At 37.1% G+C, this 27,922-nt stretch overlaps 1 protein-coding gene across 1 annotated transcript in view; it reads left to right on the top strand.

Moving 5' to 3' along the window:
- LRP1B (LDL receptor related protein 1B) overlaps nucleotides 1-27,922 on the top strand; it is a gene marked incomplete at its 5' end in the record, with an annotated part of 5,941,474 nt that overhangs the window by 1,292,963 nt on the left and 4,620,589 nt on the right. Inside the window, one exon of the mRNA XM_044073672.1 lies at nucleotides 4,445-4,645. Coding sequence (XP_043929607.1) covers nucleotides 4,445-4,645 — 201 coding nt within the window. The remainder of the gene's footprint in view (nucleotides 1-4,444; nucleotides 4,646-27,922) is intronic.

Below are 27,922 nucleotides of genomic sequence, written 5' to 3'. Positions count from 1 at the left end.
TTTTGTTAATTACTTGTACTTTACTGGTATGCATCCTAACTTCATGAAATGGAATGTAGTTAGGTGGCAGTTTATATATCTCAGTAAGTTAATTAGTGATAATGATGAAGTTTTAAATGAGGTGAATATAATAATTAAATGATGTGAGAACCATGTGCATCCTATTATTAAACTACATGCTATTTCTGAATAAATTATTCAAAAGCTTTCAGAAAGGATTCTGCCTATTCTTTTACATGGTTATATGGTTTTATAACAAGAGCTTAGACCAAATTACTTTACATAATATGTTTGCATGCATTACCAATAAGAAGAGATAGGGAGCAAATTAAAAATGTTATTAGCACCCATTGGACTATTATTTTTATGTAATAAATAGTAGTTTAATAAAATTGGTACTATACTTAATCTTATTTACTAAAATATGTTAATTTTTCTACATTTTTTTAATTAGACCAGCAATTATATAGACACTTCTAATATTCTAAACTCTTGCCGTAAACACATAATCTCCTGATATGACTGCACAGTCTTATCAATACCACATTCAGATGCATGATGTGACTCTAAATATTTAACATACTTTAATATCGTTTGTATATGTATTGATCATTCTATATATCTTTGCCAAGGAATTAATAATGTGTGCTCATCTATATGGTCTAGTTGTATATATTAGAAACATGTTAGAATATTTTGTTTGTATGTCTTGCATATGTGTTTCTTTGGAGCTTTTCTCCTCGGGCCTCCGCTGAAAATGGACATGTATCCAGTTAGACTATCCCGGTTAACAAATATAAAATAAATAAAATAAAATAAAATAAAAATAAATAAAAATCTGTTGACCTTATGGCATGTATAGTTGTCAATCTTGCAAGCATTGTAGATTTATGTTTAACAGTACTACAGTTGTTATGAAACTTCAGGGTCGAGTGGTAGAAGCAACTTGCAGATATACTATCAAATTAAAGGATGTAGTGTATTTTGCATATTGTGTTTCCTGTCCTGTTTTTTATATAGGTAAAACCAATAGAAAGCTAGTTGAGAGAGCACATGAGCATATTTTAGCCACTAAACATAAAGATATGACTAATGCTCTGGGTAAATATATCACTACTTGCGTATTTTTCAAGAAATTTATTTTTTTGTTCTAGATAAATTAATTGGCAATAGCCATGGAGGCTATGTATGTAGTCTACTTGAATGTAAGGAGACATGCTGGCAAATCACCTTTGAAGCAGATACATTCCCAGGTTTAAATGAACACATTAGTATAAATATTTTTTTAAAAGTTAAATGTCTATAGGATAATATTTTAATATAATTTAATATAATTAGAAGATATAGTACATATATTTTATACGTATTTTATATTGATTCAAAGTATTTCGCAGTTTTGTTTTTTATGCATTGTGATCGCTTACTGTTTGCATGTGACTATGAGAAAAAATTTTCAAATTCTTTCTACTAGTTTTTTACTTTGGTCTGATGAAGTTCACATTATTTAAAGATCAAACATGCTTACCTAATTTATTGCATAGTCATGATGAGCCTTTTTTAATGATATTCATGTTCTGATAGGGCATTATTTTTTTGGCTTTTATATAGAAAATACATTCCCACTCAAAGCCCAAGCACTAATTGTGATCTTTGGTATAGCAAGTATAAAAGTGAGGAGAGGAGGGTGATGTCCTGATTCTGAGACTGTAGCATATTGGAGAAATCGCTTTTGTCCAAGGCGCAGCATGTGTCCATGTGTCAAGTGAGGTGAAAGCAGTTTAACCATATAACAGCTGTTATTTCTCAGAATGTTTCAGTCTTCAAATAGGTAGCAGCAAGTCTGGTAGCTTTGCAATAAATGTCATTACCAAACTGGAGTTTGACACTGTGTATTTCAGAATATCTTAATTGGTGTAATCACTGGCTGGTTGCATTGACTCCCATAGTGATGAAATGCCTTGAGAGAATCATTATAATTCATATTCAATTAGTTATACCTAATAAAATGGATCCCCTGCAGTTTGCATACAGATTGAATAGGTTGACAGAGGATGCAGTCAGTACAATATTGCATATAGTTCTTACTCATTTGGAGAATAAGGATTGTTATGCACAATCGCTGATTATTTATTATAGTTCAGCGTTTAATACAATGATAACAGTGAAGCTCATTTATAAGCTGTCTATACTAGGTGTGCCGCTGATTCTTTGCAATTGGGTCATGGATTCTTTGGCAGGCAGACAACAATGAGTCAGACTGGGGAATAACATCTCTAAAACAATAATAATAAATACAGGAACTCCACATAGATGTGTGCTGAGTACAATGCTGTACACCCTCTTCACTTTCTGTTACTTGTCAATGTGACACCAGCATTGTCAAATCTGCGGATAATGCAACAGTTATTAATTTGATCTCTGGGGGTGATGAGTCAGCATATAAGAGGGAAATGGTGAACCTCATGGAGTGGTGTTGGTACAGTAATCTCTGTGTTAATACCTGCAAAATTAAAGAGATGATCATTCATTACATGCAGGAACAGAGGACGGCATTTACCATCATATGGTGAGTCTAAGGTGGAAAGAATGGCTACATTTAAATTCCTCAGTATTACATCTCTGAGGACCTTGCATGGACTCATAAAATCACAGACCTTGTAGGAAAAAGCTAGCTTTCAACTGTATTTTCTGAGAAGGCTGAGGAAGATTGGCATGCCCAATACCATCCTCAGCAACTTTTACAGATGCAGACTTGAGAGCATTCTCTCCCGCTCTATTACAGTATGGTTCGGGAATAGTATATTACAGTATGGTTTGGGAATAGTACAATACGGCTCACAAGGCTCTGCAGCAAGTAAAAAAACTGCAAAACATCATTGGAGTAACACTCCCTGCACTGGAGGACATCCACACCAAGAGAGTTTTTAGGAGGGCTCAAAACATTATCATGGACACTACCCACCCACAACACAAACTGTTTGTGCTGCTACCATCAGGAAGGTGTTATAAGAGCATGGTGGCCATAACAACCAGGCTGAAAGACAGTTTTATCTCTCAAGCTATTAGACTGATAAATAAAACTCACATACTACTGCTCTCTGCAGTATTGTACCCTGGTTCACATTTGGAGGGAAACTACCTTTTTTTGCACAGATGCTCTCTTTTGTACAGTTATACACACACACACATATATATATATATATATATATATATATATATATATATATATATATAATATATATATTTACTGACATTACTGACTTTGGTATACTTCTTGTTAATTGTCATGCTTTTGTATGCTGCTGGAGGATTTGCAGAATAAGAATCTCATAATACTTTGTAACGCTGTCTCTAGGACATTTGAACAATGATCACTTATATACTGCTTGTAAACTAATTGCCAACATTTTTTTTTTTTGCAAATTGCTTTTAAAAACAGAGCATGTTGAAAGAAAGTTTACAAGTTGTCTAAAGTTGAACTGTGAAAAATGCTTTTAAAGGTTTAACACCCTATGAATGTTGCCACTAATGGGAGGATTACATTTCAATCCATCCCTTTCTGCACCATTGCAGCACAAAAGTGTTACAAACACAGCAGTGCTAAGTGAATGTTGCCAGTGGAGAGAGTCAGTGATTCAACAGTGCCTAGCACAAAAATGCTCTTCTAGAGTCTTGGTCACCCCCCACCCCCATTCCATTATTCACTATTTGCATATTTACACAGTTCAAATTCTCATTCTGTATGCACGGATTTGCTGGAGTGCATCTGTTCCCAGAGCTATACTTGTACAAATTTGAAGAGTATTTTTGAAAGGGATACTTTAGTATCTTGACTGTAAATGATCTTGATGAATCATAACAGGGTTTTGAATCTTGCATAATTAGTTTATGAACCTAACATTCTTGCAAAGCAGCATAAAATCTGAAATGTGTTTTATTTCCCCAACATAGAAAGCAATGTCTAAATCTATGCAAGAAAGACAATCAATTAAATATTGATATGAAAAACACCATTCTGTAAAATTTAATACATCATTTGAAAAAGCCAACCATATCATACTTGTTCAAAGTACAAGTCATTACTAAAAACCACTTATAAGTAACCTTACAGGAGTAAAATAACAACTAATATAGTAAAAAGGATGGCTTTTATTCCTGTCTCTTCAAGACCAACACAATATCCATCCACCTTCCCCCAAAATTTCCCGTTAAAACAAGTATGCCACCAGTTTATCAATGATTGTACTGAATATCATGGAAACATGTAAGTACACAGATGAAACAAAGATGATAGATTAATCAATTGTAAGCATTATAATAGTATATAATTATATTGCATGGACACATATTCAGTTCATGTGGCCAGAAAATGCAGAATTAATGAAGTACAATAAAAAATAATGCAAATGCATGTCTTACATGTTTTCAAATTTGTATTTCTAAGGGAGATGCATAAGCAAGATCTGGGTATGTGATGGTGAAAAAGATTGCACAGATAATTCTGATGAGTCCAGCTGTGAAGGTTATGGTTGCAGAACACCGAAATATCCCTGTTCAAATGACAGTTCTTTATGCCTACTACCAGATAAAATCTGCAATGGAAGAAAGGATTGTGCAGATGGCTCTGACGAAGGGGAGTACTGCGGTAAGCACTTGTCTATAGTTTCATTTTTTTAATTAATCTGTGTATTATTGTAGTCAATTAAATATTCATAAAGAATGGGTATATGGGAAATATGAGTCTAGATAACCTTAAAATTGATTTTTTTTACATTATCCTGCAACTAATAATGGTGTTTCTCTCTCTTCTGTTTTAAGGCAGAAGAAAATGCAAGTGTTTTTGCCTTACTAATGAGTTTTGCCACAAATGCATTATGTATTAATATCTATCATTTTGACTCTCAGAAAATATCTATCATTTTAACTCTCAGAAAATACAACTGCGATTATTCCAGAAAGGCATATCTATCCAAACTGCTTCAGCTCCCTTGCCTCAGACACGTTTTTATTTAATGCCCATTGTATCGTGCACTTAATAAGTCTTGTTAAAAAATCACAACTGCTACATGCCTAGTTGTATTTGAAAGTTTGACGTTAGAAATAGAATTAATAAACACAGCAGGATATAAGTTAAAAAATGTACAAAAAACATTTATGGTAACGTTCACAGGAAGTTAACATCCTTTAACTTAATTACTGAATTGCTGCTATAAAAGTAATCTTTGCAGGTCCAGAATCATTAATTTTCAAGTGATGTATTTATTTCTGGCAAAATAAAACATGAATTTGTATCTATTTAGATGTTGCATTATTTTTTTGATTTGTGGTTGCAGTATCCTTATTTAGAAAATACTGCATTTTTCAATTGTATCAAGAACCATCATTTTATTTATTTATTTTTGACTTTGTTGACCAGGTTAGTCCCACTAGACGGGGGGGGGGTCTCCTTTTATGGGAAACCCAAGGTGGTACTTATACTTTTAGGGGAAATTTTGACCAGGGCATTATTAAGCTTCATATACTCTCCCATAGGTGCTGCGGAATCTTTTACATGCACCTCAGCAACCACCAACTCCAGCAGATGGGACCACAGTTTGTCTCATCCAAAGGATATTTGGTACAAAGAAATTTGTTAGAAAACTCCAGACATTTAATGCTGACAGTAAGAGTACACTTGCATTCCATTTTAATGACTATTATTTTGCACACTACTAGATCCTGTGATGACAGGTCCCACCCCCTCCCCATATCTGTTATACCTTAAAATAGTATAAATGGTTGTTTTCCACTCTCAGTTTGGTCCTGAAGATAATAATTATATGTAAACACATTATTTTTGGACATTGTCACTTATCACCATTGGAAAAAATGAATAAGTAACAGACGCTGTGTCATGCATCATTCCATTTTTGTCATCTAGATTTAGGTGTAAAGGACTTGTCTGCCCAGTCATGATGATCTACATCGTTTATTCAACAATGATGACTTACTGGACTGATCCTTTAACTGGGACTATAGAAGACAAGGACTTTGTAGTTTAACTTCCGCACATGGTGCAGCAGATCGCACGTAGCAACGTTTTAAGTGTGTGAGACTTGGTGAATTTGCACTTTCCCCAATGTAGTGCAATCTCAGAATGCAGGAGGAAGGCTTGCCCCAGTGGATATTTTTTCTTTTGTTATTTCTGATTGTCTTTTGATTGATCACTTATCGTTTGATGTTTTGACTTGTTTATGTATGCTCATGTGTCTATCTGTCTATATCTATCTATATATCTATATCTATATCTATATGTATATCTATATGGGTGCACTTTATAATCCCGAAATATTGAATTTCAGAATCTCGAGATCATAAAGCCAAAACCTTAAAATCACGAAACCCCAGAAGCGCGAATTTCATAATCGTGACTCCTACACTAACCATACACCACACAGATACACATACACAAACCTTCCGCCCACACACAAGCACACAAACCTACACTACATACAAGCATGGGAGCAAGCTCCCCTGCACCCCCCCGTGTGGAGGGCTGTGCCCCCACACCCCCACACTTAAATATACTAACTCCAAGGTTACAGTACACAGACAAACACATGAAAACACCACCATACAAGCTACATTCCCTTCGCACACACACATCACAGTAACAAAACACACTGACCCACACTAAAGCCCCTAACCAAAACCCTTAAACATAAATACTTACCTGAACTTCTAGCTATCCATTCACACAGCGCAACACCAGAAGCGCAAATTCAATATCTCCGGACTTCAGGATTTTGAAATTCATGCTTTTGGGGTTTCGGAGTTTTGAGCTTTCAGCTTTACAATCTTGGGATTCTGAAATTCGATGTTTCAGATTTTCGGGATTATAAAGTGTTCCCCTCTAAATATATACATATTTATATACGTGTGTATATATATATATATATATATATATATATATATATATATATATATATATATATATATAGATAAGCCATGGTGGTACAGTAGTAGCATTGTTGCCTCACAGCAAGAGGTTCTCCTGTTAGATTATCGACTGGAGTGCCTTCTGTTTGGAGTCTGCATGTCCTCCCCATGGTTGAGTGGCCTCCAAAACACATGCATGAATGGGCATGCCTTCGCTGAAGGTTTGGCGTGGGGCTGGCAACTCGGCACCATAACAATCTACTGCCAATCATTAACGGACCGGAGTTCCGCTGTGGCAACTCCTAATTGAGAAAAGCTGAAAAGACAAACATATATGTATATAGATAAATAAATAATCACAATATCAAATCCTGTAGTTCACCAAGGTAAGCAATTCGGACTGCTGGCAGTCGCACATCTGAATCCGATGAAATATGATGACGATAGCACAGACACGATGCGGATCAGCATGTCGCACTCATGATGGCATGTATAGAAGGAGCAGCTACCTGCTGACGTGAGGAAATGTCAAACATTCTTAAATTAACCATATTCTAGAGTTGTACAGCTTGCAGCAGGTGGATTTATTGACATTGTCAGCCCACAGCTTACACACACAGTAAATTAGACTCAGGGAGGACTGTGGAAGGGTGAGCATAACCCAGACAAATGCAACTGATGTACAGGTCTTATGTTATTGTACGTTCAATATACAGACAGGAAAACGCAGAATGCATATGTAAATGTTAATGTAAATGTGACAGCTGTGAGCTGTAGCAGCCCTAACCTTGCAGCAATGTATTAAACATACGTCACTGTAAATAAAGTTGGGATAGTAATAGCGGTTTATTATATGTGTCTAAGCAGTTTAACAATCCAATACCTATACTGAAAAGAGTTTATTCAGCAGTTGTCATTGCCACCACATACAGTATATATGTGCTTAGGCATGCTTACAAATCCGTGAGTAGGAGGTAATCATAAGGAGTAATATACGGCATATTAAGTAAAAGTTAATGTCACCTGTAAGTAGTATTGTCTATTTATTGCTGGATGAACATAGAAGTGATGAATCAGACATGATGGATGTTGACAGTTCTATTATGCTAAGTACAAATGCATATTGCATGCTGAGATTGTAACAGTGCAAATGTCCCTCACTTCCCAATACTGTGCTACGTAGAGAGGGACATTAGCACCGGTGGACAGAAGACATTACTCTGCTATGGTTATTGTCTGTTATAGGCTGTACATATTAATGTGCTGTGGGATTTGTCACTCAGTTGTGTTGAATATTGCTGTTCCACAAGGAGCTGTTTGTTATTGCAGTGATTTTGGCATAGGGTGTGTAAGTGATGATTGTTACATATATGATGGATGCAGGGCTGTATTAAGTAGTACAGATGTAGTACAGTGATAATAATTATGGTACTGTTGTTGATTTGTAGGTGTGCTCAGGTAAAATGTCTGATCAGCCTAATCTGAGCTATTCTGGCATTATTGGCAATATGTATTGCACAATGAAGTCTCAGAAGGGTTGTGCAATCCTTTGTATTGATGGGTATCAATACTATCTTGAAAAGAGGAACCCAGAGAAAAACTACTGTTGTTATACCCAGAAAGCAAGGCAGAGGTATAAGGACCATTGTATAATGGAGACCTGTGCTGGTGAGGAGAAGCTACTCAAAAGCATTGCACATTTCTATGCACCTGATGTTGTCAGGGTAGAGCAGACAAGGGTACAGGAAGCTATTAAGAGGCATGCTGAAAAGACTTTGGAGGATCGGTGTAGGATTGTTTTAGAGGTCCTGGCAACCACATCCACTGAAATAGCACAAATCCCAGGGTAGACCTAGCTAGTCTCAAAGATCTAAGCCCTGAAATGGTACCATTGAAGCAGGGCCACTTTATCATTAAACACAGTGCCCTCTGTAGCCACACCTATGATGTAGTGATTCTCACTACAGAGGGTAATCTTGGTCTGCTTTGTAATTCTGAGTATATTCTTGTAGACGGGAACTTCTCCATTAGCACAATGGAGTGTAAGCAGGTATACTCCATTCATTGTAGCTTGGATGCTTCTAACAACAGCAAGGTAGTACCCATAGTGTATTCTATACTCCCGTCCAAATGTGAAGAGTGTTATGATCAGTTCTGGGCAACCCTGATGGCCTTATGTGAGGAATTACATCTACAGTTCCAGCCCAGGATGTTACTAAGTGACTTTGAAAAGGGAGCGGTTAACAGCATCATGAAGCATCTACCGAACAGTATGGCCAAGGGTTGCTGGTTCCATCTGTGCCAAATTATTTGGAGGCAGATCCAAAAGTTGAACCTGAGACAGGTTTATGGCACAGATATGCAATTTGCACTGTTATGTAAGCAGGTACCTGCACTTCCATTCATACGTATGGAACACATTATGGAGACATTTACATCTATTGAGGAGGTGTTGGGTGAAAGGGGTGCTCCTCTATGTGAGTTTTTCAGGAATAATGACATTCTAGGGTGGCCTAGATGCTATGGCATGAGAGGTTCAACCTCAGAGAGACAACCACCCCTCTTCGATGTCTCATTATGGAATCAGGATAAAACATGTACTATGGGCTACCCAAGGAACCAGAATGCTGTCGAAGGCTGGCACCGTAGGCTGAGGTCTCGCTTGGGGAAAAAGGACCTGTACATCACAAATGTACTGCATGCCATATGTCTGTAGCAGAATCATTTAGAGGATGTTAAACAGAAGTTCCTATGTTGTGTCCCATCATCTCCAAAGAAATGTAGGCTTTCTGACAAGGAACATATGATACAATGCCTACTGGCTAAACGGGATGAACTAACACCATTAGGCTTTGTCCAATTCATGGTGCACCACTGCTCCTTTTGATATACCTGCTACTTACTTTACTGTGTGCTAAATCTGAGGGTAATGCATTAATACTGTTGCAGATGTCATAACACTTGTTGGGACGTGGATTGCATTTTGTATGACAGAGCACATGCACATGTTTGGAATTCACATTTCTGGAAGGGATACATACTTATTGTGGCTTTATACTGCACTTACACATGGAAACACTGATTTCACAGCAGCATTGCACGTTTGGAGTGGTTTGCCGCAAAACGGACAAGAATGTCACAGTCGACATTTTTGACATTTGTGCACATTTTATGGCATTTATTACACTCAATAACAACAACCAAGCCAACCAGCAACCAAGAAAAACAGCAGTTTTCTGTTGAATGTCAATTACACTCAGTTTTATCTATTTTCGGTGTTTAATTTCGATTATTAATACCTGGTTTATTCTGATTTTCGAAACTATGATAGTAAACCTATATATATATATATCTATATATATATATATATATATATATATATATATATATATATATATACACATACACACACACACACACACACACACACACACACACACACACACACAAACACACAAACACACATATATTTGTTTTATCACATAAGAAAAACATGGTAGTTGCTCACTTATGAAAATCACCATGACAATTTCCTGATTCTCATTCTATCATTGTTGCCATAGAGGTTCCTCACTAACAAATCCTCCATACAACTCTCCCCTTTATAAGTACCTACTTCCTCCTTTTTACATTTATTTTACATATTTTCAAATCCAACATAAGCCTATATACCTTCTTCACTTTTGTCGGTGCTAAAACATTATTTAATTAATATTAACATTCAGTACAGCCACTTTTAAAATGTTTTTGTTACTGTAATATCGAGCCACAAAGCTTTTTTCTCTCCCAATTGTTAGTGCTTTTATTAACTTCCCCATTCCTCTGTCTGCCCCTACTTCTCTCTCCTCTACTCCAAAAAGACACATCTTCCACCTCTTCAGAGTTTTTCTCAACAACTCAATCATACTTTATGATTAATTGCTGGTAGAAGAATCTTATGCTTTCAGTTTCCTTATCAAATCTAAGGTGTCATGCCATTGAGGTAGAATTTACATCTGTGGGATCTAACAAACCTGCATTCCAGGTATGCTTTCTATTATTATGACTACATCTTCACATACCCCATCTTGCTATCTACAGACCAGCTTCACTTCCTATCACTTTAGAGTACCCAGTAGCACTTCACTTCTTTCTTTAAGTAAATACTGATATTGTAATCCTACCATAATCTTCTATTACAGCTTCCATACTTTTCTCTTAAGACTCGCTTACTTGAGAGATACATATTCTGGTGCTTAGACTTATAATTTTACCTTATAGCATATATTTAATCTGCATAGAAACCCCAGTTCACATGTGTTGCCTCAGTATCTGCTTCTAACCTTCATATACACTTCACCGTCATTCTGTGCTTCACCCATTACTCACAAATGTGCTCTGCAAGTTCTTTCTTCTTCTCTTGCCTCTTCTTTCAGGCCTACCATGCGTCTTTCTTTCAGGCCCCCCATGCATCTTTCCTTTCCTCCTATATCAAGTCACTAAAGACCATTTCCAATTCAAGGTCTCCAGTCTTCCTTCCTGCCATTTATGGTTCTGTTTGCATCTCTTCCTAGATAATAATGAAATAGAATTCATGCCTAACTTCATCTCTTTTTTGAAAACTCCCCCATTCTTTTTAAACAGAATCTTCCTTCACACCTGCCTACTGATCTTGTAATGATACACTATTCATTAAAAGCCAATATGTAGTGTGCCAGGTCAGCAATACTTACACAAATCTGTATTCTCTTTCTTATGTCATGACTGCCCCAGCAAGTTGGAAAATGTCTCTCTAAATACCACTTCAGAGCTTGCAAACCCTTTTCTTATAAGCCTCTTATGCATGGTTCTTTCCTTATCCCTGCATTTCTTAACATGACTGATAACGTTTCATTTTTCTTATATTATAATAATTGCTCATTAAACAATTCATATTTAATTCCCCAATTACATTTCATAATACAGAGGATGATCATCAGGCTTCTTATCATAACCAGGTTAAGATCAAAGCTCAAGAGATGAATCTGAATATTAAAGGGTTATGATCAGAGACACAATCGTAATTCTTTGCATTGTGTAAAGCTTTACCAACTCCATGTACAACCACATACAAATAAAATTCTGGGAGCATGAAGTGTTTTACTGGCTTTCAAAGTTGTTCAAACTCGAGACTAACAGTAGGCAGAAACTTATCTATCTATCTAGCTAGCTTTTTTTTTTTTTACTTCTGGAGTAAAGATGACTTAGTGCACATATATTCTGGACATTATTTTCACCCTACCATTTTAGAAGGAATCATGTGGTCCCCAATGCACTAGACTGTGACAGTATAAGTCCTTTGAACATTACACTTTTGTCTGCATATTAGGTCATGTATCAGTTCCCCATAATAGCTCATAAGTGTTAGGAGGTTCTGAAAGCATACACTGGTACAAACTGCACTTATGTCTGACATACTACCCTAACACATTTCAGTGGATATTTATTCTTATTTAGTGAGCATCATTTTGCCTGTTTCAGTGTATGAAGTTTAGGCCTCACCCTTTATGCAATAACTGACATGTTACATTTCCCTGTGAAATATTTATGTAGTGCAATAAAAACTTACTACACATCAGCTGGAAAGGCCACAGAAATACCTCACTAAAAGAATCACAGGCCTAAAGCAGATGCCATATGCTGACCGTCTAAAAAAACTCCAGCTATACTCTGTGGCATATCGTCTACTGAGAGACGATCTCTGCTTAACATACAAGGCCATGTCAAACCCTGAGCTGTTGGACATGCTCCACTTCAAGAAATCCCAATCCCTCAGAGCCACACACTCCAGGGATCTAAACCTTATCATCACAATGAACAAAACATGCTGGAGGGATAGGTTCCTGACCCAGAGACTCCCCATTCTCTGGAATAGACTGCCCATACATGTCAAGCAGAGCGCCTCATTGGCCCTCTTCAAAAGGAACCTTGATGATTGGATGGGAGATAGGAAATTCACCCCGGGGATCATGTCAGTCACCCTGCTAGACAGGGGCCCAGAGAAGTAAATATTGTGAGAAAAAATTTCCAGGGAATTGTTATGGTTAGGCTTGAATAGGCATTAGGGCCGATGGCCTAGTACCAACCTATGAACCTATGAACCTATACATTCTGGGTAATATTTTGTTGCTGCCTTTTGGATATAAATCATATAGCCTCCCCCTCATGAAACTATGTATAGTGACAGACTGTGGCAGCACAATTCCAGTGAATCAATATAGTTGGCACTGGTGTGTGAGGGCATGCTTCAGTTTCTTTGTCAAAGAACTTACTAAAGGTTTTATGGAATTATATTGTGACAGTCAGATGCAACATGTATTCTAGACTGTTGCTCTACTGTAATGAAACTCACTGCATGTTAATCCTGGTTTAAAATGCAACACATTGCATTTGTTTATGCATGAAGCTCAGGCCACACCCTCTATCTAGTTGCAGAATTGTTGATTTATTTAGGCAAATTTTTATTCCCCTTATTTAGCAAGGTATTTATTTTTCTTATTTATTTCTGATGTGATGAAAATATATAAAATATGTATTTCTGATACGGATGTGATTCCACCACCCTGAGCAGAATTCATACACTCGCACTTAGTTACACTTCTGTGACTTTTAAAGCTGTAGACTTCCACTTCAGTTTCTTTTGCATGCTTGTACAATTTCTCTTTGCACTGTTTTTTTTTTGTCCCCTAGGGCCTCATCCTATCAGACTGCCCCAAATACCCCACATCTATGCCAGGTTCACCAGCCATTCTCCTACAACCTAGACTACTCCATTATTGTTGGGGCTAGTCGTGGATCTGAAAGGCATCCTAAAAACTTAGAACCCTGTACCTCCATCTGTTTCCTTTTCCATTATATGCTCTACCCACTCCCTTTCCCTGCTCAACACATGGTTGTCAACTACATCCGAGGGCAATGCCCCTCTTAGGACAACACCTCCTGTTAGGGACCATAACTGATGAGTGTTCTGTCAGCCAGAATGGGCACACCCATCCCTCCCTGTTGTTCCCTCAGACACTCATGTTACTAATCAAACCCAAGTCACATGGACCATAGTCAGGCTTTATCACTTTTTGTCAGTGGAGTAGCCAGTTTCTCTTTACACTCTTATCACAGATTTTTCTGCTATTTTTCTTCTGTTTGACTGCAAACACTGGGGTGGACTGAAAAAGATCCACTTGGATTGGTGCTGTACTCCAGGTAACACATTTTGGAGAATGAATGAATAAATAAATAAATTAATTGCTAAATATTAACAATGTTTTTGTAAATATTTTGTTTGCTACCTGTCAGGAAAAGTAGTAGTAGGCATGCTTTTGTGAAGGGAAACCATTTATATTCGGGTGGGCTGTGAAATTATAATGGTGAATTAGCAACCTAAAAGCTAAGACATTGACTCTGCCTTCTTTCCATATTTAAAATAATACAAACTCTAGGTTAAGACCCTTTCTCATACACAGCTTTATATCATGTATATCCAAGTATCATACTCTTTAAAAAATGCACTAAAACGCAGTTTTTAAATGGTGCCAAAATAGAAATGGGACCAGTAGTAAAAGGGATAAGTATTCCTCTCAGCTCCAGTGTTGCTTTCTCTTAACCTTCTTATAATGTTTTCTGAGATATGTGTCCACACTGCCCCCAACATGTTTATTTTCCTTATTGAAATTTCTACTACACTATGTAGTATTTTTTTTCATATCATCCATTCATTTATACCTGTGTCTTCAGTGAGTCTTCTTATATTTTTCCTACATTTCTGGCTTGATGTAGCAACAAATCTCAATTATCAAACTCTTCTGAAACTCCTTTGATCCCTCTACCAACTTCCTTGTGTCTGTTCCCAGCTTTGCTACTGTATTATCCTTCTGCACCTTTTAATATCCACACTAATTATAGCCCCATCTTTTCTGAATAATCACACCAGAATTCCTTCCTATGTAACATCTATACCTCAATCTCATTTTTATTTGGTTGCGTCTGTACTTGAAAGTTTGGATGTACAGCTGTCTATCCCTATTCCTTTCTATGTCTCTCTCTCTCTCTCTGGTCTTGTGTTCTGTTCTGCTTAATGATTTCTACATCTCCATTATGTCCGACTCCATCTTAAGTCGTATAATAGATCTTTTTTTTTTTTTAGATTAGTTCAAATGTTTTGCTTGACTGGGATTTTATAAGTATGATTATTCTTGCCTTTTTAGACCATTATTTTTTTATCCTTGACATTTGTTTTAATTTGTCATTCTCATATGCAGTGGGGTAATGATGTTCACTATCTAGACACAAACAATTTGATCTGACTCTTTGCTTATCATGGAAATAAAAAATTGGTTATACTCACCTTTAATGATTGGATTACCCCACATTGTGCTACATGTCAATATTTTATGCTTTGAGTTACTGTTCTCCTACTAATTGAGAGTAGCCAGTCCCCACTGCTTGTGCGACTGTGTCACTGCTCTGTACACCAAAAACAGCTGTTTGTTTGCATGGAGCAGTACTGGAACATGTGTAGTTTTACTGGACATTGTGGGAAGTCACACAATTTGATTTCCTTCTATTGTCAGCCTGTTAGCACTAGCTGTCCACAGCCAGTACAGGAACTAATAAAAAATGTCTTAATGATTAACTGACACTATGGTATAGAAGAATAAAGTCCTGACTATGTCCCAGGTGACCTGAGTTTGAATAGCATCTTGGGCATCTGTAGGAGCTGACGGGAGAATGGGAGTGAATATGCATTGCCAGTTCACCTATCGTGCAGGGTGATGTATTGATCTGAATTACTACATGTGTGACAGCTATTTGGAGTACAAGGTGTCTGTCCTGTAGAGCTTAAGTCTATTAAGCCAGAGATGTCATGTTGAAGTCATGCCGTGAGCTGAGGGGAACTTGATGTACCAAGGCACACTTCCGCTCAGAGTACAGCTATAGCAGAGTATTTAAGGGGGGGTGTTCTGAAGGGGGAAAGGGTAGGCCATTGCAAAGAACCAGCAAGCTGGCATGCTCCCTACCACACAACTCTACAGATGAACTCATGGAGGATCCCCAGGCACAAATTACTGTCTCGCATGGACACTGAACTGGACAGCAGGAGTGCAGTTAGAGGAGCCATCAGGCCATACTGCAGGAGATGGGAGAGTTTAATGATTGGTAACTACATTGTTAAACCTACCTACTCTAATAAAGCTGGACTAGAATAGTGTTACAGTCAGTATCCTTTTGAGTACCAGGATATCTGACTTTACAAGAGCTGTATAAACCCATTCACAGAACAACTATGTCTACTACATGGTTATGGTCCATGTTGGAGTGATTAACCTGTGAAAAAAAATCCCTGAGGGACATGCAGAGAATCATGTATGCAAGTAACAGATGCAGATAAAAGTCTGAGCCTGAGTGGAATTCCTTCCTTCACCTCATAACATGCACTATGAAAAAAAAAAACATCAACAGCAAATACTTTATTACAAGTAAAGTAACCCATTATCTTCTGAAGCTGGGGATACTGCAACTCTTCCTTTAGCTGTGGCAGTAAACCAAGGAACAATACTTGACAACACTCAGAACTTATTCTAACTGGACCACCCACTCTGACACAAAAGACATCACCAATATATTAGCAAATGATTAGTGTAAACATCTGTCCAAACTCTCATTATTCCAGAGTCTTTAAGACACTAGTAAAATCAAGAAACATGTTCTAACTGTGCTCTCATAGACCAGAAATACTTCATTCATGGGACCTGTCAATGTACCCACATGTTTAATATGCAGTGTCAAACAGCCTCTTACTGAACCTATCCTCAAATATTTTAATCCAAACTTCACCACAGGATTTGCTTCTGAATTATGGTGCACCACAGTGGTAATTCCCCTCCACAAGGGTGGCTCTACCATAGACTTCAGTAATTATTATTCTGTCAGTCTTACAAGCCTAATTTGCAAAGTGTATTAATACTGATCTCATCAATTATGACATCAAAAATCTCATTAGGCACGACACTCAACAATTTGGCTTCAGGAAAGTGAGATCCAGCCTATTAAGTAGAGTCAGCTTCTTTGAGAAGGTCACACACCCCAATGACAGTTGCCATGTTGTTGGCATAGCTTCTCTTAATAAAGCTAAAGTATATGATGGAATAACACATGAGGGCATTGTAAATAAGCTAAATGCAATGAATATGTGATAAAATGGATAGCATAATATGGATAATATACTGACTGAAAGGCATACATCATATAGTTCTTGGGCAGGTGCTTCATCTAAACTATGAAGGCTAACATGCTCTAAATCTTAGTATATCTAGTGAGTGAGACAATGTAACTTCATTGTCTGTTGGTTATCAGAGCCACACCAATAGATGTGTTCCTGTTTAACACTGTTGGATAGTGCAAGGCTATTATAAAACTCATATCAGATGATAAGACGACATGCCACAGGGCTGATGACGGAACCCATCTTAAGTACACACCATTGCAATCAGAATTTACTTTTTAGTAAGCTTACCAATAATTAAAATGCATAAACTGTGCACTTAATAAAGCATATATAGTTGAAAAAGTAAAGAAATGGCTGCAGACTGCATCAAAAACTACTGGCATTCCAAGCCAAATGCACACCAAAAAGTGATAATGAGGATGCAGGACCAAATATTGACAAGCTAAAATAGCAAATGTCTTAAAACAAGGCACAGGAGGTAAAATGGCATAAGCGTCTCAAGCACAGCAGATTAAGAAACTTTCTTGGCATGTGCAGTGCAATTGTACATGGAGTCATTGATTACACTGCTGCAAACAAACTAGGGCAAGATGAACTAAATTGTTTGGACCATGAATTGGATGCAAATCTGAATGATTTAATGTCCAGTGAGTACAGAAGCAGTAAATCCCAGCGCAGCAACATTGAAAATAACCAAAAACAGTCAATAAGATAAAATAACAATTTAAAGAAATCTGTAATATAAGCTATCTCAAAACTTCTAGATAGCTACAACAGTAACCATATCAGAGCAGATAAATTGTTGAGTTATAATACAGTCTTAATTTTGCCAAATGATCTTATGACTTGGAAAAACAGACACCTGTGAAACAAGAAAACAAATTGGTAAAGGCAAACATGCATTTGCTGGATAACACTCTCTGCAATAGCAATGAGTCAGGATCAAGAAAAAACATTTCATTGTTATATCCTTGTCAGATAAATACATCCATAATAAATGATAACAAACCAAACTAGAAACCACTAAAGTAAAATTTAGTGGTAAAAATTATAATAAAAGCTGGTCAAAACCAAAGCTTGTCAGACTAATCAATTAACCACCTCCATCTTGCCTCAGCCATCAAGCAGTTAAATTGTGATGGAATTAACACAAACTTATCATCCTACACTTCACATCCCACCCCCTAACAAAACTGCATAAGAAAAGGAATGGAATTAAGCATGGCAAAATCCAAAGTGATAAAGTAATGGAATCATTCTACAAAGTGTGTTCCATCTAGTATTAGTGGCATAGTTAATACTACCACAGAATTACACCAAAAATATGAGTAACTATGTTTATAGCTTAATCCATACAATATCACTGCAAGCATAGGAGTCTACATACATAGATGTTTCAAAGGTCATGTCATGCTTAACACACTTACTCAACAAGGGAGACACACCATGGAACAGCTAAATGACTATTTTTGCTTTTTTTATTTCTCCGAATCTTTTGGGTTTCTAATACTATAACAGGAATGGACCCCATTCCTAAGTCAGAGTATGATTAAAATTCATGAAATTAGTATTGTTTCATTCTTTGATGTCATCCTAAAGTGATCCTCACAGCACTCGCAATGTGCCCAGTAATGACTCCTTCTAAAATTTGTATGGGGTTACATGTATCGGTAACATATTTAAATACAATTGTAGATTCTTTTTTATAAGACCTGTTGCTCTTGCTACTATTGGAACTATCTGGCTATCTTTCTTCCATATTGCTCTCATTTCTGACTCCAGATCCTGATATTTTATGACTTTTTGTCTCTCTGTACGCAAGACACTTTAGTCATTGGGTGTGATGATTTCAATGATCAATGCTACTTTTGTCTTCTTTTTTTGGACCACTATATCTGGTTTTCTAGCATCTATCTTTTGAACTGTTGGTAATGGGTGATTCCATGTGATATAAACATCATAATTTTCTATGATGCATTGTGACTCATGTTTCCAGTGTTTTTCAGCCACTTCAGTACCATAATGTTTCCACAATCCCCAGTGCAATAGTCTTGCCACATTATTATGCGTTTCAGTATACAGGCATTCTGCTATTAGTATGTCACAACCAGCAACAATGTGTTTGACTATTTCCAATTCAGTTTTACAAGACCTACATTTGTCTGTTTCACCCACATGTTCAATGGACTTTGTAAACCGGCGTGTATGTAGCCCACTATCTTGGGCTGCCAATATTAACCTTTCATCTCTTGGTTTGAATTTGCCTCTCCTTAACCATTCCTGCATTTGTTCCTGATCAACATGAGGTTTTTCCAGAAGTTTTCTATACTTGCAACTATATTTATACTTTTTCCACATTTCTTGCATTCTCATCTAGTCTTTCACCTTATAGTCATTCTTTTCTTTTTTTTTTTTGGCACATTCAGTTACTGCCTGATTTTTCTCTACTTCTGGTTTGATTTCCATGCCTCCTTGATGCCGATATGCTTCTGCTAAATTAAGCAGAGAAGTCATCTTAGATTTATTCTCCACATGTATCAAAACTTTCACTACATTTTGGGTCTTGTGAGGTCAGCAGATATGTGTGCAGTCCTATGATTGCAGATCTATACATGTAACCAATTTCAAGGAGGCCCATCCCTCCTTCAGAACGGGGAATACATAATCTTGGTATGCATTGATTTTTATAAATCACTGGGTGAGCATGAAGCATCCTTCTTGTTTTCCTATCTAATCTATCCAACATGTTTTGGGGCCAGTCAATCACTCCAAAACTGTAAGTTAGGACAGGAAGAGCAAATTGGTTTATAGCGTGGATTTTTTTTCTTAAATGTCAACACTGTTTTCAGAATTAATTTAAGTCTTCTGAAGAATTCCTTACTAAGTTTTATTTGCATTTGTTCATGTTTTATTGTTGATCCTTCATTAATTCCCAAATATTTATAGACTCCCTCTTGCTCAAGTTCTTTTATATCACATTCTTGTCCCAAACTGATCCTTTCCTGGTGCTGCAGTTTTCAAGCTTTAAAGGTCGCTTTTGCACATTTATCAAAGCCAAATGACATTCTTATATTATCTGAAAAAGTTTTGAAAAAAATGCAGCTGTGCCTTTTGGTTCCTCATTTGATGAACTATACAGTTTGAAATTATCGACAAAGAGAAGATTCCTCATCCAGGAAAAAAGAGGTCATTGTTTCCCTCTACGCGACACTCATTAGACCCATTATAGAGTACAATGCCCCTTTTGGAATGTACCTCAGAAGACATCTGCAGCAGCTGGAAAGTCCACAGAAGTACTTCACAAAGAGGATTACTGCCCTCAAACAAATGCCCTACACTGACCGCCTCAAAAAACTCCAGCTTTACTCCGTAGCATATCGCCCACTCCGAGGTGATCTCTGCCTAACATATAAAGCTATGTCAAACCCAGAGCTGTTGGACATGCTACACCTAAAGAAATCCCAATCCCTCCAAGCTACATGCTCTAGGGACCTAAACCTTGTCACCACAATAAACAGGACATGCTGGAGGGGTAGATTCCTGTCCCAGAGACTTTCCATACTCTGGAACAGGCTACCCATCTATGTCAAGCAAAGTTCTTCATTAGCACTCTTCAAAAAAATCTTGATGAGTGGATGGGAAATAGGAAATACACCCCAGAGATCACTTCTGTCTCTCTGCTTAACAGTGGCACAGGAAAATAACTTTCTTGGGTGGCGGTAAGCCAGGGTACCTTGTTGGCTAGGCTTACGTAGGCCCTTGGGCCGATAGCCTAGTACCTACCTATGAACCTAAGATAAGAAGTCTTTACACTTTGTTGTTTTCTAGGAGCCAAATTATAGCCATGGCCTAAGCTGTTAAATAAACAGCTTAATGGGTTAATGGTAAGGCAGAATAGCAACGGTGACAGAAAGTCACCCTGGAATATCCCCCTTTGAATTTTTATTCCTGGGATAATAATCTGTCCATTATCATGGCTTAATTGCAAACTGGTCTACCACTGTTTCATGGTCACTGTAGTGTAGTGTAGTGATCAGTGTAGGGTATATCTTATACATTTTTTAAGCATTTTGTCATCCATAAATGTGGGATACTATCAGATGCTTTTTAATAATCAATCCATGCCATACTTAAATTATTCCCTTTTTTACAGTTCTTCAGTATGACTTTATTTAACAACAAATGATCCTTTATTCCATATGGCTTTCTTTTATTGCTCTTTTGTTCTATTGTCATAATTGAGTTTTCTTCTAAATGACTATAAACTCTGTCAGCATCAATTCCCATGTATAGTTTATACGTCGTCGGAAGGCAAGTTATTGGTCTATAATTTTTAAGGCAGCTTGCAGGTTCACATTTAAGTAGAAGCATTGTTTTGCCTGTTGTTAGTCAGGTTGGTGTCTGTTCGGGGTGTGCATATAAATAGTATTTACTCATGGCTAAATCTTCATGCAAAGATGTTAATACTTTTTAACCAAAAGTTAGGTACTGCATCTGGGCCTGGAATTTTCTTTCATTGTGACATCCATGCTTGTTAAGAAGATGATCCCTCTTATGTCCTAACCTCAAAGTGAAAGTCTTTCATTATCTTTACACCTTATAAGTTTGAATTCATCTTAACCTTGAAGGGTTCTAATAGATTGTAGTCAAGAAATTCAATACATACTAATTTCATGTGCAGCCTTTGTAAGACCATCTAACATAATCTGCTGTGGTAGTGGTCAACTTGCCTCTCCAACTGTCACAGTTCAGTCCCTTTTAACTTAACAGCTGAGCACTCAACTGCCTCCAGACCTTAATGTAAAATCTGATCTCCCATATTTACTTCTGGTTATGTGTGCTTTCCTGTCTACCCATGCATGCTGATTTTTAACCGATTGTAAAACTTAAAAAAAATCTCTTCCTTTAAGAAAGACACTCCACCTCATTTTCCTTTATGCGCCATTTTGACAACAGCTTTCTAGAATCCTGTACTCTTGTTAGCAGGTGCCTTGTGTACAGCTTAAACTTCCATTCCTTCCAATTGCTTCTGGTTTATAATTGACAGTACACACATTCTCACTGGTCTCTTGATGACTTGTAACTCTTCTTGCCCTCTGCTTGGTGGCTGACAACTACTGTGAAAAGGATATCTGATACTTAGTTTACCCCATTTCCTACAACATTCCATCTCATATCAATTCCTTGAGCCATACTATGGGCTTCTTACAAGGATATTAGAGCCCTTCATAGATGGTCTAATAAAGTATCGGGCATCATCAAGCTTTTGGAGCTGCCAAAGTTGAGCGTCCCACAAAAAAAATACAAATAGTACTACTGCTACTACTACTACTACTAATAATAATAATAATAATAATAATAATAATAATAATAATAATTAAAAAAAAAACAGTGGGCCTGATGTGATTCCCTATCAGTAGAGCTCTTCACATCTTCAAATACTTGTGTTTTCTAATGAGCTCTTTAGAAAAGACCTGCATAATCCAGATTCCTCATCCATTTGGTAATTTTATTTCATTGCACTTTGGCCCTGTTAATTACTGATCCTAGGCTCACAATCTACTTATGCTGTACTTAACAAGATCAAAAAAGGCTTAGACATGCCTATCTACAACTAGAGAGGGGGTTGTGAAGGAGTTTATTGACCTGCATGTAGCCATGAAGACTTAAAAAGTAAATAAAATCAAAAGCCATTTAAAAGCCATATAGCAGTAACACTGGCATGTCCTTAAAGGGTCATTTGCATATATCCCATGTGCCTCTACCACAGGAGGTTTAAGGTATTACATGGTGAAGACTAGGTTGGATGGGTCTTTCTTGCAGTTTTTGTTTAAGTCGAAAAAGGATATGGCTGGCATAATAAGTTGTGCGCTTTCTTGCCTTCTGGGGTACTCCTCCAAAAATAATGAATTCTGCCCATGCTCCTGCAGGACGAAATTAGTAAGTAACACCTTTATTTTTCTGTATGATACTGATTCTGTGATGGCTGTTGCATATAGACTGTTCTGCATGAATTATTTTTCAGCCTTATTAAACTTCCATTTTAGTTTGTAGAATCTTTTATTCAGTTAAGCACACATGACTCGTATTTAATTAGCCAGGCCTCTATTGTTAGTCTTTTGGTGTCCTCCAGAGAATTTCACCCATATTCTAGCTATCTGAGCTTGCTGATCTGTTATCAGTATGTATTTCAATGTGCTGCTAACCTAGGCTTCACTGTCAAGAGCCCTATTAAGTTATCTTGTTTTCTATGTCAAATCTTTCCTCCAATAAAGTCGATTCCTATCCCCAGTCCTTCAGTTATTGTTCATAATTCTACGTTCAGCATTTTATTATCAGCATTTATTACTGTAGGTTGTTTAGAAAGTAGAAATTGTGTTATATTAATTGTGGAGCTTAAGCCATACACTGACCACATTCAAATCTGAACACATTTGCAAAGAATGAGTTTATAAAAACAAAAAAAGAAATACATTAACTGGGCAGTTAGTGCAAAAGATTAATGCTCTCAGCTGTTAAGGAGCTACTTCTTGTGTCCAGGGTGCACGGCTTTATTCCTTCTACATATATGCATTTGCCTATTGTGTGACTACAAGCACATCACTAAACAAGGTGGTGTTCAAGAGTCACTGCTGAAAAGAGGCACTTTCTTCAGTGGGTTTACCCATTTAATGAACAGATTAAAAAGAAGAATTCAGTGTATCACGTACCAGACTCCCACAAATTCCAAGCATGCAGAAACAAGCATGTGGCATGAATACTCTTAGTCAGCTCAGGCTGTTACTTCAGTTCAAGTCAGTTGAATCATGTCCCTAACAGTCTATAGTCTGTGCTGACATTTTCTTCATTTCTTTCTCTTTGTTTTATTTTGATTGTTCTTATTAGCATTTTTCATCCAAATTAGAGATTATAGAAAGGCAGGAAAGCCTTGTGGTGCACCTCTTTGGAAATACAACTAAATGAATACAGCAATGCAGTCAAGTCATGACAGTATCATAACAGCAAAACAGAAAATGCTTTTAAACTAGAAATGGAATTTCATAAATCTGTGCTCGTGTTTTATTTTCAAGCATCATATGATACTTTGGTTTTGTATCCTTAAGAAATCCCCTTACTCATAACCCATTCATGCAGGGGCAGGTCATCCTTCTGGAATATGAAAACCTGAGATCAACTACCAATCTTGGGAAATGAAGTGGTGGCAATGGAGTAAGCTTGAGTAGCCAGTGGCCAGCTCACTAACCCTGGGGCACAGAATTTTTTTTTTTTCACTATGGCTCTGTACTCTTCTGTAACACAGGTTGTAGAGCAACACTAATGCCATGTAAGGCATGAGTGTGCACACCAGAGAGGAAGAATTCCAATGTGTCATGTACAGAAGACATTGTAAATCCATCCCATTGGGAGAGTACAGGGCATATTAAAAAAAGAAAAAAAAACTGTTAGGAGCAAATAGTGCATGATCAGCGTGCCTCAATCTCTCCCTTCCTATAAAGAAGGTTTAATGTACAACCTGCTGTGGACCATAGTTGGAGGTCCCCATTCAGGTGGTATGGCAGTTGGTCAAGAGGGGATTTGCAGGGTAGGAGAAGCACCAAATGTCTATCTATAGTCATCCTGGCTAAGTGTGCCAAACAGTTTTTCAAAAAAAGAAAAATATTATTTTCTAAGCTTTGCTTTTCCAAAGAAAGAGATTTGTGTGTTGTATGTATTCAGCAGATACCATTTCCATACTATGCAAGTTGTAGCTTTTAATATTTGAATGTTTTTCTTCATATATTGCATGTTTTTCTTTCCAACTCCTTTATCCTAAACCCATACCATCTATCCTCTTTACCTGAATCCTTTATTTAGTCCCATGTAGTAACTGAATTCCATTAAAAGAACACATTTGCCCTTTCATGAATTCTCCTGATATCCTTAGCTATTGATCTTGGGCATCTCTTTTCTGAGCACCCATCATAGTTTTGATGTCAGCTTTGCTTTCTTGTGTTAGCCTCTTCCAGTTAAATATTCTGTAATGCTTTATTAAGATCTCTCTGTGTTTTTGTCTCTCCAGCTCCTGGAATCGCCATTTCAAACTAAATAAACATGGGTCTATATCACTTCGTCGAAATGGCAGAAGTTCGAACACCATATGTTCGAACTTCTAACCACGAAGTGCAAAACCATTGAAGGCTTAGAACAGTGATTTTTTTTCCCAGGGGAAAAAAATCGCTGTTCCAAGAAACACACACACAGCACAAGCACACCAAAAAAACAGTAATCCACACACATACACTTAAAATCCTACATCTAACCCTACACTAAACTGTACATACACTGCTATCTATCTTAACCCAAACCCTAATGCTAAGGTCCGTCACTATCGCACACTCACCTGACCCACGCCCTAACCCTAACTCACCTATCCCGCCCTAACCCTAAAGTCTGTCACTATCGCACACCCACCTCACCCGCGCCCTAACCCTAACTCACCTAACCCTAATGTCCACACAATCGCATACTTACCTGAACCCAACCCGTAACTTTCCACCACAGTGCTGAAAATCACAAAGCCACAGAAACAGCCCACCAAATTCTTTCCCTGTGAAAGAATCCAGTGTTCTGTGGCTTCGCAATAATCAATTTTCGAACTTCACAGTTCAAACATATGGTGTTCGAACTGCTGAAGTTTCAACAAACTGATAGAAACCCATTAAACATAACTAAAAAGTTCCTTACCTCTCTATAACAAATCTTTCTCCATTGCTACATCACTGCCTGGCATGATGCTTGGACAACCCATACTGACAAAGCATGCCACATTATTTTCCCAAATCGCTAACATTTATTCTCATTTTTCTTCTTTCCATACACTTTTAAGATGAGTAAAACCACCTTTACAAATGCCTTATTTATCATATATTTTAATAGTTTCTAATGCCGGGTCACAGTTGAAATGTCTCGGCCCAGTCTTACCCTAACCACACAAAGCGGTCTCCCTGTTTCCATTTGGACTTTATTTTCATTCTTTCTCTTGCTTTTTGCAACAGATGCCTTAATATATTAATCTTCATCTTCCTCTTACGTTATGCCTTGCCATTTTGGAATCATAATTTTAGCGACTTTCTTCCTCCTTTCCTTTGTTTCTCCCGTGCTAAACTCCTTTTACAGCATCAGTACTTCCAGTACTTTTCCTTTCACATGCACTCTGTTGGGGCGGTCTTATGTGTTCCTTCCTCTCTGTTCCTTATTGTCATTTTTCTTTCAGATTTTCCATTCATCTCTCTGTAACTTGAGAAACTCTCAAAGCTCCAATGTCCCATGTTTTTTATCTCCTGAAAGTAACTATGTTGCTATCTCTTTTATGCGCAGTACTGAAAAGCTCTTCAGAAACACATCCAACTACCATCTGTTCTTCTTCCATGTTTTTCTAATTTCAAGGTTCAATGTACTTCTAATCAGTCCCTGCATATCATGTTCCTAACCTTCTGGTCAAACCTTGTGCAAAATGTCATATATTTTAGGAAAATGACTAGACCAGGTAACAAACCTCAAGTGACTTTTCAGTGTAATAAAAGCACTTAGTTGTTATGTCATTGAGGCCATGCATATATCCTATTCTGATACATCCCAGAGTAATGTGACATTCCATTGTCCCTCTATTCCAGTGTAGCAAGTGACAGATAATGGCAGAATATATAATGCCATTATGACTTCCAGTTTTTAATTTGAGATTCGTTAAGTGTGATCTGGGGAATAAAAAATAACTACAAAAATATAGGAGACGAGTGAATGTCAACCTTAGCTGTTCTCCTTATAAAGTTGTCTAATGCAGCAGATAAACCTTCTACCCAGTGAACCTGTGTGCATTTTATTCATTCAATCATGCTATTCCATGATTTGGACTAATAAGTCTCAAAATTCCAAATGGTACCTGCTACTAAGCATTAACTACCTTTTCTGGTCATGAATATAGCCCACTGAGATTATCAGAATATTTATTTATTTATTAATAATATAAACCCCCTAGGCAAAATTGTATAATTCTGAGGCAGCTCCTCACACAGTCTGATTAATGGACATGTTTTGAGTCCCATAACAGGCAAAAGATAATTTCATTAAAATCTGGCATGAATATGAACTCATATATAAAATCCAACTTGTTCAACAGAGATCCAGTTTTGCAGTTACTCATATAATTAACTATACAAAGGAAGTATGGACATGGAAGGGACAGTTTTTAATTACTGCAATAAGGATGAAAGCTATTCCCTGAAGGTTTCCTGGATGTAGAAGTGTCTCCTCTGAGGTAAGCAGAGAATACAGTGTTCTTTCTGCAGTTATAAATAAACATTTCCAGAATATAATTTCCTGAAGGAAATTAGTGAAGAAAATGCTAGCTTATATAGAGAAAGGACCATGTCACTTCTTTTTTCATTTTTTTTGTAGGTGAATATGGTGGGCAGTTGAATATATGGAGTACTTTACTAGTCACAGGCAAAGGCTTAGGGCACCACCTCTCTGACTTTAATAAAACTAGCAGTATTTCTACTATAACGCTCCCCCTTCAGAATCTGTAGTGTGATTTTTTTTTTTTAAACTGATCAAGTTTCTGCCTAGACAGATAGACTAGGACATTATACTGACCAGACTCTAAAGCCTGATAGTCTGATTCCATTTCATGACAAAAGAAACATTTTAAAACCTCCAAAAAATATTAGATCATCTTCCCAGAAGTACCATGCACATGTCATAAGAAAAAAAACAGCAAACAAAATA

Source organism: Protopterus annectens, chromosome 6.part0 (assembly GCF_019279795.1).
Source record: "Protopterus annectens isolate FY-2018-M chromosome 6.part0, PAN1.0, whole genome shotgun sequence".
Classification (NCBI taxonomy): Eukaryota; Metazoa; Chordata; order Ceratodontiformes; family Protopteridae; genus Protopterus; species Protopterus annectens.
Note: the sequence above shows the minus strand (reverse complement) of the source record. Positions and strands in the feature narration are given on the sequence as shown.